Source organism: Cebus imitator, unplaced genomic scaffold, assembly GCF_001604975.1.
Source record: "Cebus imitator isolate Cc_AM_T3 unplaced genomic scaffold, Cebus_imitator-1.0 Scaffold570, whole genome shotgun sequence".
Classification (NCBI taxonomy): Eukaryota; Metazoa; Chordata; class Mammalia; order Primates; family Cebidae; genus Cebus; species Cebus imitator.
This window is the reverse complement of record NW_016107885.1, coordinates 881,151-897,552: the sequence shown is the minus strand read 5'-3', so window position 1 is coordinate 897,552 and position 16,402 is coordinate 881,151. Positions and strand designations below refer to the sequence as shown.

General features: G+C 37.5%; 1 protein-coding gene across 8 annotated transcripts in view; it reads left to right on the top strand.

The window, feature by feature from the left end:
* Positions 1-16,402, top strand: part of ZDHHC15 (zinc finger DHHC-type palmitoyltransferase 15) — a 138,977-nt gene that overhangs the window by 51,828 nt on the left and 70,747 nt on the right. For all 8 annotated transcript variants that reach the window (XM_037734051.1, XM_037734050.1, XM_037734048.1 and 5 more), the window contains 3 exons: positions 12,764-12,833; positions 14,316-14,348; positions 15,097-15,217. In XM_037734051.1, coding sequence (XP_037589979.1) covers positions 12,764-12,833; positions 14,316-14,348; positions 15,097-15,217 — 224 coding nt within the window. The remainder of the gene's footprint in view (positions 1-12,763; positions 12,834-14,315; positions 14,349-15,096; positions 15,218-16,402) is intronic.

The following is a 16,402-nucleotide window of genomic DNA, read 5'->3' as shown; positions in this document are numbered from 1 at the left end:
ATCTCCTTAAACCATACTCACCACCTAAAGGCAATAACAAGATCACAATTTTACCTAACATGATGCAACTATCATACATTCAACTGAAAGCACACTAATCCCTTCCATGGAAGAAATGATAAAATTCTTGAGTAAGTTTACTTTTCTCCTTGATATTTTTTGACTTAAAAACTATTTAAATACTCTGATATAAAATAAACAATACTTAAATATTATGATGTAAGTCAATACATCTTATGTTACATGATAAGGTAATATGAAAAGGAAGAAAACAAAGATATTTGAGATACAAGCACACACAACTCTATTCATAACAAAATAAGAAGAAAACACTCATAACAATAACAGATATTGGTTCTGTAACTGGTCACATGGTCATAGCTGGTATATATAGCTACTTTCTCCCATCATCCATTCTGTAACCCCTTTGCCTTTAGCAAGCACTTCAGCTAGTACTGGTTTTTTGCCTGATATGGTGACCCAAATCTTCAGTTCTGAAGAGTCTGTGCCATTAGTAGTCCTGCCTGAATTGGGCTGTTGTGGTTTTCCATTGACCTAATCAGGAGGCATAGTAATACGAAGAAATGCCCTAAGGCATCTCCTGTATTCTTGACAAACTCTTTCTTTCCTCCATTCCTGAGTAGCAATAGTCCAATTTACATTCAATAGTCTAATAGTCTATACACCAGTTTACATACCCATTTCCACCCCTTGATTTCCACTCAGGACTCAAGGGGTAGAAACAGAAGTGGCACCACTCACCATTACCCTTAGTTAACCACTAGCAAAATTGAACTATTAAGTCCAATTTACGCTTAATAGTCTGGATCAGTTATCCCAGCCAACACTGCACCTGCCTTCTTGTCCTATTGATTCAGAGACATGAAGATTCCAAAGCGGCTGGGTGGCAGTCTTAACTTCCAGTTCAATAGAATCATTGTGTCCCCTGGTGGAAGCATTCCTCCCTCTGGGACTAACACCTCTAGGCTAGCAGAGAGTAAGGTTGCAGGAAAAGAAAGAAAACCTTTCGTTAGTGGGTCACATAGGGTAATGGTGAGTGGTACCACTCCCATTTCCGCCCCTTGATTTCTGGACTTGTGAATACTATCTGAGAATCAGCATTATCTGTTGTACACTGATTGTGAGCATATACAGCTTTTGGGAAAATCTTTTCCCAGCCCTGCAAGATATTGACCCCTAACTGGCACTATAAGCGACCCTTCAAAAGACTACGTCGCCGTTCTCTCAAGTCAGCTGATTCAGGATGCAGAGGAACGTGGTAATCCAGTAAATTCCCACAAGCATGGGCCCATTGCAGGACTTTTCTTGCTGTGAAGGGAGTTCCTTGATCAGCAGTAATGCTGTGTGGAATATCATGATGGTGGATAAAGCATTTTGTAAGTCCATGGATGGTACTTTTGGCAGAAGCATAACATGCAGGGAAGGCAAATCTGTATCCAAAGTGTCTATTTCAGTAAAGACAAAACACTGCCTCTTCCAAGATAGAAGCACTCCAATGTAATCAACTTGACATCAGGTAGATGGCTCATCACCCCATAGAATGGTGCTATATCAGGTGCTCAGTGTTGGTCTCTACTGCTGACAGATTAGGCACTCGGCAATGGCAGTAACCAGGTCAGCCTTGGTGAATGAAAGTCCATATTGCTGAGCCCGTTTAACCTCTATCCCTGCCACCATGGCCACTTTGTTCATGAGCTCATTGGGCAGTAACTGGGGTGGGTGGGGAAAGAGGCTGACTGGTAATCATAGGACAGGCCATTCTGTCTGTTTGATTGTTAAAATGCTTCTCTGCTGTTGTGCTATTTTCTGAATGTTTGTGTGCCCCTAAAATTTATATATTGAAATCCTATCTCCAAGGATATGATATTAGGAGGTAAGATCTTTGGGGAGGTGGTTAAGTCATAAGGGTAGAAGCATCATGAATGGGACTAGTGCCCTTATAATAAGGCTCCAGAGAGCTGCTTTGCCCCTTTCACCATGAGAGGGCACAGTAACAAGGCACTATCTATGAAAGAGGCCCTCACCAGCACTAAATCTGTTGGTACCTTGATCCTGAAACTCCGCCTCCAGAACCGTGAGAATAAATTTGCTGTTTAGAAGCTACCCAGTCTATGGTATTTTGTTAGAGCAGCCCCAATGGAGTAAGACATGTGATCAACCGTGACCGAGCATTCACATAAGACACAAATATCTTCACACTTTTTTCCCATTCAGAGAGGCCTTTCCACACACTTCTTTCCAAATTTCCTTGTTACAGGGTTCTCTTTACAAATTTATTTCTCATAGTATTAGTGAAAGGTACATTTTCTAGACCATCCCAGTGTGAATGAGTAGATCTACTCATTCCATTCTCCTCAAGCCTTTGAATACTCCCCTCAACATTAAACCAAGGCAGGTCCAGCATTTCCAGTTCACTCACTGTGGGCCACCTTTTTGTCATATGTTAGCCAACCAACCAACCAAATTGTTAGAATGCTTCCTAATTCCCTGAGCAGCAACATTAAAAACAGAATCTCTGCTTAGTAGGCCCCTATCAATAAATTTGGCCAGATTCAACCTTATTGTTTTTCTACCATTATTATTTGTTCCCACATATGTTCCCTAGATTTCTGTCTGTATAAATTAGAAAACTTAAGTAGTTCTTTTGGAGTGTAGTACATGTCTTCATGGGTCACACTTTGTACCTCACCTTTAGGGATCTGTTAGGGCTTGAGCCTTATTATAGGTCTTAGAAGCAAAGATGGGTGGGTCCAGAGGAGAATCAACATTGTCCTGTATGGTGGCCTGAGTTTCCTCAAGCAATGTAGGGTTGATCCCTTCAGTCAGGAGTGGAGAGGCCAACACCACTGGCAGTTGCAGTCTGCTTCCACTGTTGGTAAGGAGGCCTCGTCTCCTGGCAAAGAAGAAGCACTGAAATTTAGGCACTCAGTATCCCTGACTTCATAAGGGTTTTCCCACACATCCCAATCCTAACTTACAGAATCCAGTTCTTTCCAAATCAGTGCCTTCACTTTAACAGTAGATACCTTGCAAGACTGGGAGTTCAACTATCATTGTAATTCAACTATTTACAGGATAAAATTCTGTGTTTGGTTTTCAGCAATCTCAGTCCTGTGGCTACAGGCAATAAGCATCTCCTTCAGGAGATACATAGAAGCTTTCAGGTAATTTATACAGCACTTTGGCTGGGAATTCCTGAACTCATTGTTTTCTTTTACCACTTTGTTCAATCATGTTAGAAGGCAAAACACAACCTCATTATATTCATTAGTTTTTCAAACATGTTAACAATTATTATATATATAGTCACCCAGCTACTTGCTTCTCATAAATGGTTGATTAAGATCATCTACTGAAGATACTTTGCATATTTCCATTGCCATATCATGCCACAGATTACCAGTGCTCTCTTTATTACTTGATATAGAGTCATTAGCATCATCAAAACTAATAAAAGTGTTAAACCAATTCCAGAAACTTCAGAACAAATTCAGAAAATTCGTTCCTAAAATTCTGTTTGTTTGGAATTATTCTCAGTAGGATTCTCTATAGAAAAATCCATAAGGTATATGTATATAAATTATTTACATGATTTACTTTGAGGAATTAACTCACATGATTATGGAGGCTGAGAAGTCCCATTGTCTGCCATCAGCAAGCTGAGACCCAGAAAAGGTGGTGGTGTAGTACTACTTTGAGTCCAAAGTGTAAGCACTAGGAGAAACAATGGTATAATTTCTACTCCAAGTTCAAAGGCCTCCCGAGAACCTTAGAGCCAATGGTGTAAGTTCCAGTTTGAGTCAGAAGTTCTGAGAACCAGGAACCCTGATCACATAAGTCCCAGTCTAAGGGCAGAATGATGTCCTATATCATACAGTCAGGCAGAGAGAGCAAATTCTCCCTTCTGCTGAATTTTTGTCCTAATCAGGTCCTCAATGCATTGTGTGAATCCCACTCACATTGGGGAAGACAATCTCCTTTATTGAGTCTACTGATTCAAATGCTAATCTCACCCAGAAACACTCTCACAGAGACACTTTAAAATGATGTTTAACCAAATATCTGGGCACCCTATGACTCAATCAAGTTAACACATAAAATTAACCATCAGAATTAAAACCAAACAAAAAAAAATGGTAGATAGGAGGCAGGACTAACTTGCAGCTTCCACTTGGATGGACAGAACAACATGTGGCATCTCACACCATGAACTTTTGTTCTGGGAACTACCACAGGAACATATCAAGAAAGCAGAAAGAATTCACCGATCTTTTGAAAGCAGCATCTTGCCACTGCAAACTCCATAAGACAGCCAAAAACCTGTGAGTGCCCAAAGTGTAGGAGGGGAAAAGTCTAACTCTGAACACACATACTTACCGGGGGATCTGAAAATTCCAATCATGGGAGAAGGATTTAACCTTACTTAGAACTGAAAGACATTTGGAGAGCCAAGAGAAATATAAAAGTAGAGGAAGCAGTAGGAAGAACCCTGTAGGCACTCCCAGTCTTCAGGGAAGCCCAGGCTAGCCATTTTCTTGTCACTAGGGCTCTCTTTACTTTATTTCAAGGATTTCTTGGGGAAGGAACACAGGGAGAAGGAAAATTCCAGCTGAATTTTGTATTAATTTCAACTGAGCGTGAATTTTCTTGGGCAGAATCCAGGGAGGTGAACAGGAAGCGCAGATACAAGCACAGAAGCTGTGGCAGGTAGGAAGGGGCAGGGCCTGAAGGCCCTGATTGCTTTCTCCATGGGGAAGCTTGTAGCAGGGCAAGATCTCAGCCCTGCAAACCGGCTGCCTAAACTAGGTGCTGTTAGTGGAGCATGCTGAGAGTGAGACTGTCCCTGCTGGCTGTATGGAAGTTGGGTGAGGCCTGTAATTGCTGGCTTTTCCCCATGTCCCTGTTGACCTATATTACATAGCAGAGGCAGCCATAATCCGCCTGGGAACATAACCCCATTAGCATGAGAACCAAACCCCCATCCCCCCAGCAACCACATCAAGCCCCACACAAGGAGAGTCTGAGCTCAGACATGCCTAACCTGCTCTCACCTGATAGCCTCTCTCTACATACCATGGTGGCTGAAGATGAAACCTCTTGGGAGCTCTATGTGCCTGCCCATTGCCTGAGAAATCAGAATACTTATCCAGGTGACTTTAGGGAAAGATTGAATCCTCCCACTACTACAGCTCATGCTCTCTTGAAAGCACCATCTTCTGGCTGGAGGCCAACCAACTTAAGCCATTATAACAATGCATAAAAGAACAACCCTGCTCCAAGAAAGGAGAAAACAACAGCTAATCCCACTGCCTGCGACATCTTGGCTAACCAGAGGTCCTGAGTTTGTCCACGTGATAGCTTCACTGACCCCTTCTACCTCCACTGGAGCAGGTGCTGGTATCCATGGCTGAGAGAACTGAAAATGGATCACATCACAGGACTCTTTGCAGACACTCCCAAGTACCAGTACAGAGTCTGATAGCTCTGCTGGGTGGCTAGACGCAGAAGAGCAAATAACAATCACTGCAGTCTGGATCTCAGGAAGCCCCATCCTTAAAAAAATGGGGAAAACACCACCTCAGAATTACTCAGTGGGAGAAAAGAATCTGAACAGCAACCCTTGAGCCACAGAATGTTCCTCTGACATAGTCTACCCAAATAAGAAAGAATGAGAAAAACAATTCAGATAATATGATAAAGCAAGGTTCTTTAACATCCCCAAAAGACCACACTAGGTCACAAGCAATGGATCCAAACCAAGAAGAAACCTATGAATTGCCAGAAAAAGAATGTAGAAGGTCGATTATTAAGCTGTTCAAGGAGGGACCAGAGAAAGATGAAGAACAACTTAAAGAAATTTTAAAAATATTACAGGTTATGGATGAAAATATCTCCAGAGAGATAGACAGCATAAATTTAGTAAGTTCACAACTTCTGGAAATGAAACACACTTAGAGAAATGCAAAAGACACTGGAAAGTAACAAGAATATAATTGAAGAAGTAGAAGAAAGAACATTAGGGTTCAAAGAAAAGCCTTTTGAATTAACCCAATCTGACAAAGACAAAGGAAAAAGATTCAAGAAAAAGGAACAAAGCTTTCAAGAAGTTGTGGGATTATGTTAAATGATTATGTTATTCTGAAATCTAAGAATAATTGATTCTGAAGAAGAAGAGAAATCTAAATTTTTGGAAAATTTATTTGGGTGAAAAATTGAGGAAAATGTCTCTGGCCTTGCTATAGATCTAGAAATCCAAATCCAAAAAGTCAAAGAACACCCAGGAAATTCATAGCAAAAAGATCATCACCTAGGCACACAGTCATCAAGTTATCTAAAGTCAAGGCAAAGCAGAGAATCTTAAAAGATATGAGGCAAAATCATCAGATAACCTACAAAGGAAGAGCTATCAGATTAACAACAGATTTGTCAGCAGAAACTGCACAAGCTAGAAGAAATTGGGATCCTATCTTTTGCCTCCTTAAACAAAATAATTACCAGCCAGGAATTTTGTGTCCAGTGAAAGAAAACTTCAGAAATCAAGGAAAGATAAAGTCTTTTTCAGACAAACAAATGCTGAGAGAATTTGCCACTATCAAGCCACAGCTACAAGAAATGTTAAAAGGAGCTCAACATCTTGAAACAAAACCTCAAATACAGCAACATAGAACTTCCTTAAAGCATAAATCTCACAGGACCTATAAAACAAAAACACACACACACACAAAAAGGCATTCACACAACAACTACCATGATGAATAGAATAGTACCTCACATTTCAATACTAATGTTGAATGTAAATGGCCTAAATGGTTCACTTAAAAGATACAGAATGGCAGAATGAATAAAAATCTACCCACCAAGTATCTGCAGTCTTCAAGAGACTCACCTAACACATAAGGACTTATGTAAACTTAAGGTAAAGGGATAAAAGAAGATATTCAATGCAAATGGACACCAAAATTATGCAGGGTTAGCTATTCTTATATCAGAAAAAAACCGACTTTAAAGCAACAACAGTTTAAAAAGACAAAGAGGGACATTATATAATGACAAAAGGATAGTTTAACAGGAAAATATCACAATCCTAAATATATATGTACCTAATACTGGAGCCCCCATATTAATAGAACAATTACTATTAAACTTGAGAAATGAAGTAGATAGCAACACAATAGTAGTGGGGAACTTCAATACTCCACTGACAGCACTAGACGAGACATCAAGACAGAAAGTCAACAAAGAAACAATAGACTTAAACTATACACTAAAACAAATAGGCTTAACAGATATTTACAGAACATTCTACCCAACTACTGCAGAATATACATTCTATTCATCAGCACATGGAGCCTTATTCAAGATAGACCATATGATAGGCCACAAAACAAGTCTCAGTAAATGTAAGAAAATCAAAATTATTTTAAGTACTTTCTCAGACCACAGTGGAATAAAATTGGAAATAAACTTTAATGGGAACCCACAAAACCATGCAAACACATAGAATTTAAATAATCTACTCATGAATGATTGTTGAGTCAAGAATGAAATCAAGATAGAAATTTTAGAAATTCTTTGAACTGAATGATAATAGTAACACAACCTATCAAAGTCTCTGGTATACATCAAAAGTGGTGTTAAGAGGAAAGTTCATAGCATTAAGTGCCTATATCAAAAAATCTGAAAGAGCACAAATGGACAATCTAAGCTTACACCTCAAGGAACTAGAGAAACAAAAACAAACCAAACCCAAACCCAGCAGAAGAAAAGAAATAACAAAGATCAGAGCAGAACTAAATGAAAATGGAACAAACAAAAAAAAGCAATATACAAGATAAATGAAGCATAAAGCTTGTTCTTTGAAAAGATAAAATTGATAGTTAATTAGTGAGATAAACTAAGAAAAGAAGAGAGAAGAGCCAAATAAGCTCAATTTGAAACAAAAAGGGAGATATTACAACTGCTAACACAGAAATACAAAAGGTCATTCAAGGCTACTAAGGACACCTTCATGGGCACAAACTAGAAAACTTAGAGGAGATGGATAAATTCCTGGAAATATACAAACTTCCTAGATTAAACCAGGAAGAAGTGGGAACTCTGAACAGACCAATAACCAGAAGAAAGATTAAAATGATATTAAAAAATTACCAGCTATAAAAGTCCAGGACCAGACAGATTCACAGCTGAATTCTATCAAACATTCAAAGAAGAATTGCTACCACTCCCACTGAAACTATTCCAATAGATAGAGAAAGAGAGAATCCTTTGTAAATTATCCTATGAAGCCAATATTGCCCTAATATCAAAAAATAATAATAATAACATAGCTAAAAAAGAAAATCACAGACCAGTATTCCTGATGAATATAGATGCAAAAAATCCTCAACAAATACTAGCTAACCAAATTCAACAGCAGATCAAAAAGATAATCCATTATCATCAAGTGGATTTCATACCATGGATTTAGGATTCACTTAATATAGGCAAGTCAATAAATGTGATATACCACATAAATACAAGTAAAAATAAAAATCACCTGATCACCTCAATAGATGCAGAAAAAGCATTTGACAAAATACAGCATCGCTTTATGATTAAAATCCTCAACAAAATCAGCATAGAAGGGACATATGTTAAGGTAATAAAAGTTGTCAATGACAAACCCACAGCCAAATTGTACCAAATAGGGAAAAGTTGAAAGCATTGCTCCTGAGAACAAATCAAAGATGCCCACTTTCACCACTTCTATTCAACACAGTACTTGAAGTCCTAGCCAGAGTGATCAGACAAGAGAAAGAAATAAAGGGTATCCAAATGAATAAAGAGGAACTCAAACTGTTGCTGTTTTCTGATAATGTGATAGTATGCCTAGAAAACCCTAAAGACTCTTCCAGAAATCTCCTAGATCTTATCAGTGAATTGAGTAATGTCACAGGTTACAAAATTAATGTATACAAATCAGTAGCACTGCTATACACCAACAGCAGCCAAGCTGAGAATCAAATCAAGAACTCCACCACTTTTACTATAGCGGAAAAATTTAAAAAAAAAAAAAAAACACTTAGAAATATACCTAACCAAGGACGTGAAAGAACTCTACAAGGAAAACTACAAAACACTGCAGAAAGAAATAATAGACGACACAAACTAATGGAAACACATCCCATGCCCATGAATGGGCAGAATCAATATTGTGAAAATGGCCATCCTGCTGAAAGCAGTCTACAAATTCAATGCAATTCCCATCAAAATACCATCATCATTTTGACAGAACTAGAAAAACCAATTCTGAAATTCATGTGAAACCAAAAAAGAGCCCATATTACCCAAAGCAAGAGTAAGCAAAAAGAACAAATCTGGAGACATCACATTATCTGACTTCAAATTATTCTACAAGGCTATTGTCACCAAAGCAGCATGGTACAGGTATAAAAATAGGCACATAGACCAATGGAACAGAATAGCAAACCCAGAAATAAGCCCAAATACTTACAGCCAACTGATTTTTGACAAAGCAAACAAAAACATAAAGTGAGGAAAGGACACCCTATTCAACAAGTGGTGCTGGGATAATTGACAAGCCACAGGTAGAAGAATGAAACTATATCCTCATTTCTCACTGTATATCAAAATCAACTGAACTCAAGTTGGATCAAAGACGACCTGAAATCATAAACATTCTAGAAGATAACATTGGAAAAATTTTGCTAGATATTGGCTTATGCAAAGAGTTCATGACCAAGATCCTAAAGGAAAATTCAACACAAACAAAAATAAATAGATGAGACTTAATTAAACTAAAAAGCTTCTGCATAGGAAAAAAATAATCAGCAGAGTAAACAACCCAAAGACTGAGAAAAAATATTCACAAACTATGTATGTGACAAAGGACTAATATCCAGAATCTACAAGGAACCCAAACAAATCAGCAAGAAAAAAAAGCAAACAATCCCATCAAAAAGTGGGTTAAGGACCTCAATAAACAATTCTCAAAAGAAGATATACAAATGGCCAACAAATGTGAAAAAATGCTCAACATCACTAATTTTCAGGGAAATGCAAGTCAAAATGACAATGCAATACCACCTTATTCCTGCAAGAATGGCCATAATTTAAAAATCAAAGCATAATAAACATTGGTTTGGATGTGATGAAAAGGGAACACTTTTACACCCCTGGTGGGAATATAAACTAGTACAACCACTATGGAAAACAGTATAAAGATTCCTTAAAGGACTAAAAGTAGATCTACCATTTGATCCAGCAATCCCACTCCTGGGTATTTACCCAGAGGAAAAGAAGTCGCTATATGAAAAAGACACTTGCACAGGCATGTTCATCACAACACAGTTTGCAATTACAAAAATATGGAACCAGACCAAATGTCCATCAATTGAATGGATAAAAAATGCGATACACACACACACACACACACACACACACACACACACACACACATATATATATATATATATATATACCGTGGAATACTACTCAGCCATAAAAATGGAGCAAAATCATGGCATTCTCAGTAACCCAGATGGAGTTGGAGACCATTATTCTATGTAAAGTAACTCAGGAGTGGAAAAGCTAACATCATATGTTTTCACTGATGAGTGAGAGCTAAGGTATGAAGATGCAAAAGCCTAAGAATGATATAATTGACTCTGGAGACTCAGGGGAAAGGTAGGGTGTCACAAAGGATAACAGACTACACATTGGGTACAGTGTACAGTGTACACTGCTCAGGTGGTGAGTGCACCAAAATCTCAGAAATCACCACAAAACAACTTATCTGTGTAACCAAATACCACCTGTTCCCCAAAAACCTATTGAAATTAAAAAAACAAAAACAAAAACAAAAACAAAATTAGCCATCACACCAAAATGAGCAGAGGGATGATTATCCCAGGCAAAAGGAACTGCAAGCACAAAAAGCCCTGAAACAGGAGCAATGTTGATTACAAGAGCAGATAGGCAGCCGGCTTCACTGGAACATAGTATGAGGAGAGTTTTGCAAGATACATTTGAAGAGACAGACAGAGGCTAAATGATGCAGGCCATGGTAAGGAGTTTGGATTTTATTCTGTGGGTGCTGGAAATCCATTGAGAGTTTCAAGTGGAGAGTGATATGATCTGATTTACATTTTTTTTTAATTTTTCTATATTTAAAACAGGATCTTGCTCTATCGCCCAGGCTGGAATACGGTGGTTCATTGATGGCCCACTGCAGCCTCGAACTCCTGGGCTCTAGCAGTCCTTCCACTTGGACTCCCAAGTAGCTGAGGCCACAGGTGCACACCACCATGCCTGGCTAATTTATTTTATTTTTATTTTTTGTAGAGACAGGGTCTCACTATGTTGCCCAGGCTGGTTTCAAACTCCCAGTCTCAAGCTATCCTCCCACCTCAGTCTCTCAAAGTGCTGGGATTATAGACGTGAGTCAGTACACCAGACCTCATGTAGATTTTGACACATCACCCAGCCACTCTGTGTAGTTGGTCTCGTGAGGGGCAAATGTGAAAGCAGAGTGATAAATTACACAGCTATTGCACTCAACTAGCTAAGAGACAATGTGGCTTAAACTAGGATAGGGGCATTGACAGTATATTTTTAAATATGTAAAAGGACCCAGATATACATGTTCTTCTCCCTTCCCCTTTGACTCAATTATTCCTACAACTTTAGTCGCTTACACACTTCCATTGGTAGAAGTGAACACAAATCTCTGCTGAATTAACTGTCTACTGTGTTAAATCAGTTATATGGGCTTAATGTGTACTTTAGATGAAATTATTATACTAGTTCAAATTATTCATCAGTTTAGTTTTTATACTTAATAACCACATTAAGGGCCGGGCGCTGTGGCTCACGCCTGTAATCCTAGCACTTTGAGATGCCGAGGTGGGTGGATCACCTGAGGTCAGGAGTTCAAGACCAGCCTGGCCATCATGGTGAAACCCCATCTTAAAAAAAAGAAAAAATAAATAACCACATTAAACACAGTCATACTCTATCAATGAACCTGGAGAAAATTAGACGGAAAGTAAAAAACTTTTCATCTAAGAGAAAGGAAGGAAAGAAGGAGGGAGGAAGGGAAGAGGAATGATTTTTTTTTTTTATATCAGACTTAGAGTTAAAAGACTCCTAAAATAAGAAGTCATAAAAACTGTACAGGTCACAGCCCTGCCAGCAACTTGTTGTGTGACCATGGGTAAATCACTTGATATGGCCCAGATCTTTACTTTCTTTAGTAAAGAGGTCAATTAAACTAATTGTTCTAGAATGTCTCTTCTGTTCTCCAAATTATTATTCTAGGAACCACTGTATGTTTTAGGAATGTTATCCACCTTATAAAATTCAATCTCTGGAGATAGGAGATAAATTATGAATCCTTATTTTCAGATCAGAAACGTGGGGGTAAATAAAGGCAAAACTATTTTTCAAGATCCCGCAAGCAGTTGATAGTATGGTTTGTTTTATAATGAAAAATCTTATGACAGATATCCAGATATGAAACTTTCCCTATTCCTTTCAGCCCCCAAAAGTGTTTTCAAAATTGGATCCAACAAGGAAAAAAATATATACCTCAATTCTCTTACATAATCTGCCTTTTGCTTGGCAACTTGAGATGATTTTGACTATCTATAATCAGTGCATAACAAGTCATCCAGATAAGCTAATAAGATATAAGGTCTTATATTGAGTCCTAACAAGTGCTAACCACCTTATTTTTTTATAGCTGTACGATTCTGTGACCGGTGCCATCTGATCAAGCCAGACCGCTGCCACCACTGCTCTGTCTGTGCCATGTAAGTCATGGCCATATTTCCCCTGAGCTGAGCTTAGCTACTGATGGTTGCCTAGACAACAAAATGACTGATCCTAGCATGTAACCATACCTAGATAAGAGCATTTCCTTTTAATCATAATGAGCATATGCCAAAACCCCTCACACGGATGACGATGATTCAAGCTACTCTAAAGATAAGTACAAGAAGTAAGACCACATTTTTAATATAAACATTTTATTTGAGAACAGTTTTAGACTTACAGATTTATTGTGAAGATAGTTCTTATATGTCTCATACCCAGTTTCCCTTATTGTTAACATCTTATGTTTGTATGGTACATTTGTTGCAATTAATGAACTAATGCTGATAACATTATTTTTAACTGAAGTCTACATTTAAATTTCCTCAGTTTTTCCAAAATGTCCTTTATGTGTTCCAGTATCCCATCCAGGATACCACATTGCATTTAATAGTCATGTCTCGTCTCCTTAGCTTCTCTTAGCTGTGGCAGTTTCTCAGACTTTACTTGTTTTTGATAACCTTGACAGTTTTTAGGTTTAATGGTCAGGTAGTTTGTAGAGTGTCCCTTGATTGAGATTTGTTTGATGTTTTCCTCATCATTGTTAGACTGGGGTAATATGATTTGGGGAGGAAGACCATAGAGTAAGGTGTCATTCTCATTGCATCATATTAAGGGTACCTATAAACATGACTTATCACAGAAATGTTAATTATGATCATCTGGCTGAGGTCATTTGTCAAGTTTCACCACTGTAAAGTTATTCTTCCTTTCTGTACTATACTCTGAAAGGAAGCCACTATGCACAGCCAACATTAAAGGAATGGGAATTTATGCCCTCCATCCTTGAAGGTGGAGTAGCTACACAAATTATTTCAAGTTATTTTGCTTGGGACATTTATTTCATCTCTTCATTTATTTATTCAATCATTTTTTATATCAGTATGAAAGCATGAATATTCATTTTATATTTTGTGTTATAACTCAATACCACTTTATTTATTTTGTTGCCCAAATTGTTCCAGCATTGTAAACCCCATTTTTATGTTGATACATGTAATCTTCATGCCTTTCCTCTTGAGTGCTTATTCCACCCATAGTTCTCTTAACTTTGATTCAGATAGAGGCTATGTCTTTTCTTATATGTTTTCTTCTGTATTTTTATTAAACTAAGTATTGAACAAAATGATAGGAGACATCTTGAACCTTTTCTCTGTATTAATAATCTGAAGTTCTCAATCCCTTTGAAAGGTTGGACTTATAGGCATGTAGCATGCTGCTGACATGATCCCATAAAGTGTTGTGATTGCCTCATCCTAGGGACAACTGAGGGCCATAGTTTTGGAATTACTATAGTGGAAATCTGAGAATGGGTGTACTGGAACCATGTAAAAATACTGGTGAAACTTTGAGTTTAATTATGAGGTGTTGCTTCATTTCCATAGCCTCACTTATCACATTGTATTTTGTCCCCTTTGTAGGTGTGTGTTAAAAATGGATCATCACTGCCCCTGGTATGTCTGTTTGATTCATTTCTCTCTGATAAAAGGGTCAAAGTTGCTCAATTCTATGCACTTTTCTAAGCATAGTTGTCACATGCCTGTTTCTACCACCATAATTCACTGGGTTTTATATTTCTGTAGGGGAAAGGGGAGGGGTAACATTTTAAAGCAAGAATAAATATAAAACCAAAGGTATAGTAGTGAATGCCTGGAGTTACAAAGCTAATGGTCTCCTATTCATTAACTTTAGCAATTGAGCCTAGTAACTAAATAAAGCACAAATATTTCTCCTTTTGACATTTCACAATTCAATTCTGTTTCTAGATGCCTTGATGTTTGAAATATTCTAGAATGTTAAATTCAGCAATTTTCCAAATTTTGTATATCAGACTCAGAGAGCCAGTCTGAAATCACCTAACTACAAAAAAAAACATGCCACAACTGTACCAAGTGTAGCTGCTAAAACTATAATACATTTTTAGCAACCAGGATCAGTTTTGCTTGGATGTGTCAGGAACGAGTCCAGAGCTATTAGGTAGGCCAGGTGTTACTGTGTCTGTAAATGAAAGAAGAAACAAGTGAGACATGAACTTGTTTTTTCCAGTCTGTTCTTAATAAGGGACTTCTATCTCTATTGGGCTTTTACAAGACATATAATGAAGCAGCAGAACTAGCATGATTCCATTGCTTAGTTCATTTATGTATCAGTATACTCTCAATCAAGAGTTGTGGATTTCAAATTAGTTTTTCTTTTTTTTAGGGTTAATAACTGCATTGGATTTTCCAACTACAAATTCTTCCTTCAATTCTTAGCTTACTCTGTTCTCTACTGCCTGTACATTGCTACAACAGTCTTCAGCTATTTCATCAAATACTGGAGAGTAAGTTAAAAATATCCTGAAGGGTTCCCCCAGAACAAATGCACACTCACTCCAATTTGTGACATTGTTCACCCTCTATCTTTTTACATTTTTCAATAGCTTATACTGTTGAAGTAACCAGAAGATAAGGCACTAAAAACAGGTTTTCTATATTGAATACTCTGAGATTTAGGAAGCTGTTATTTAAAGATTCTAGTTAAGTTTCTGTTACACGTGCGAATCTTGCTAAGGCCTTGAGGAACCTAATCTCTTGACTCCTACTGATTCTTTACAGTGTATTTCTCCAACTGAGTTTTAAAGATCCACTTTTTACCAGTTACAGATTTGAAAAATGTAGAAACTAATTTTAAATCCCTAGTTTCCTAAGAAAAAGACTAACAGATCACTCCCCTCTTGTTAGAAAATACTTCCTAATTCCCTATTCAAAGGAGAGTTACAGAATTCCTACTGTTCAGAAAGATATATTGACTTACCTTCACATATGAACAAAATGAAATGGGGAGGGTTTTTCTGTTTTGTTTTGTTTTTTAACTTTGTGTGACAAACACTAGGTTAGCAATTAGAAAAATTGAGATCTGATACTGGATCTGTTACCTGCTTCACTGGCTCATTGCCAATATCAAATGAAACAGATGTTGAAAGTGCTTTACCTTTCAAAATGTGATTCTAATAATTATAATGAAATCTCAAAAAAGTATTTTCATCTACTTGAAGATATCAATCATAACCAACTACTTCCTAAAAAGAAAAACAAACTTAAAGCAGATTTTTTAAATTTACTTATGGATACAAGGCCCGGCAGAAGTATAGTGAAAAATGTTCTAAATTTCATACTAGTAGACCCCCAGAGATATCTCTTCCCCACAGCTCCACCACAATTACTAAGACATCCATGATAAAGGCTGTCCAAAGTGAACCTGAATATCAAAAGACAGATGTGGACAGAGCTACTAGTTACTTAGGAATTGCACAAAAGCCTGTATAACAGGAATATCTCACCTCGAATGGAAACATAAAGCTCTAGAGAAAGAACACGAATTCAGTGACCAGAATATAGATTATAATAAACTGAAGAAAAAAGAAAACGAAGGCAATAGGAACCTAAATAGCCAAGAATATTTAAATTATTAATTAGTGCATTGATCTCTAGCAATATAGAAAAGATATTGTAGAAAATTATAGTGA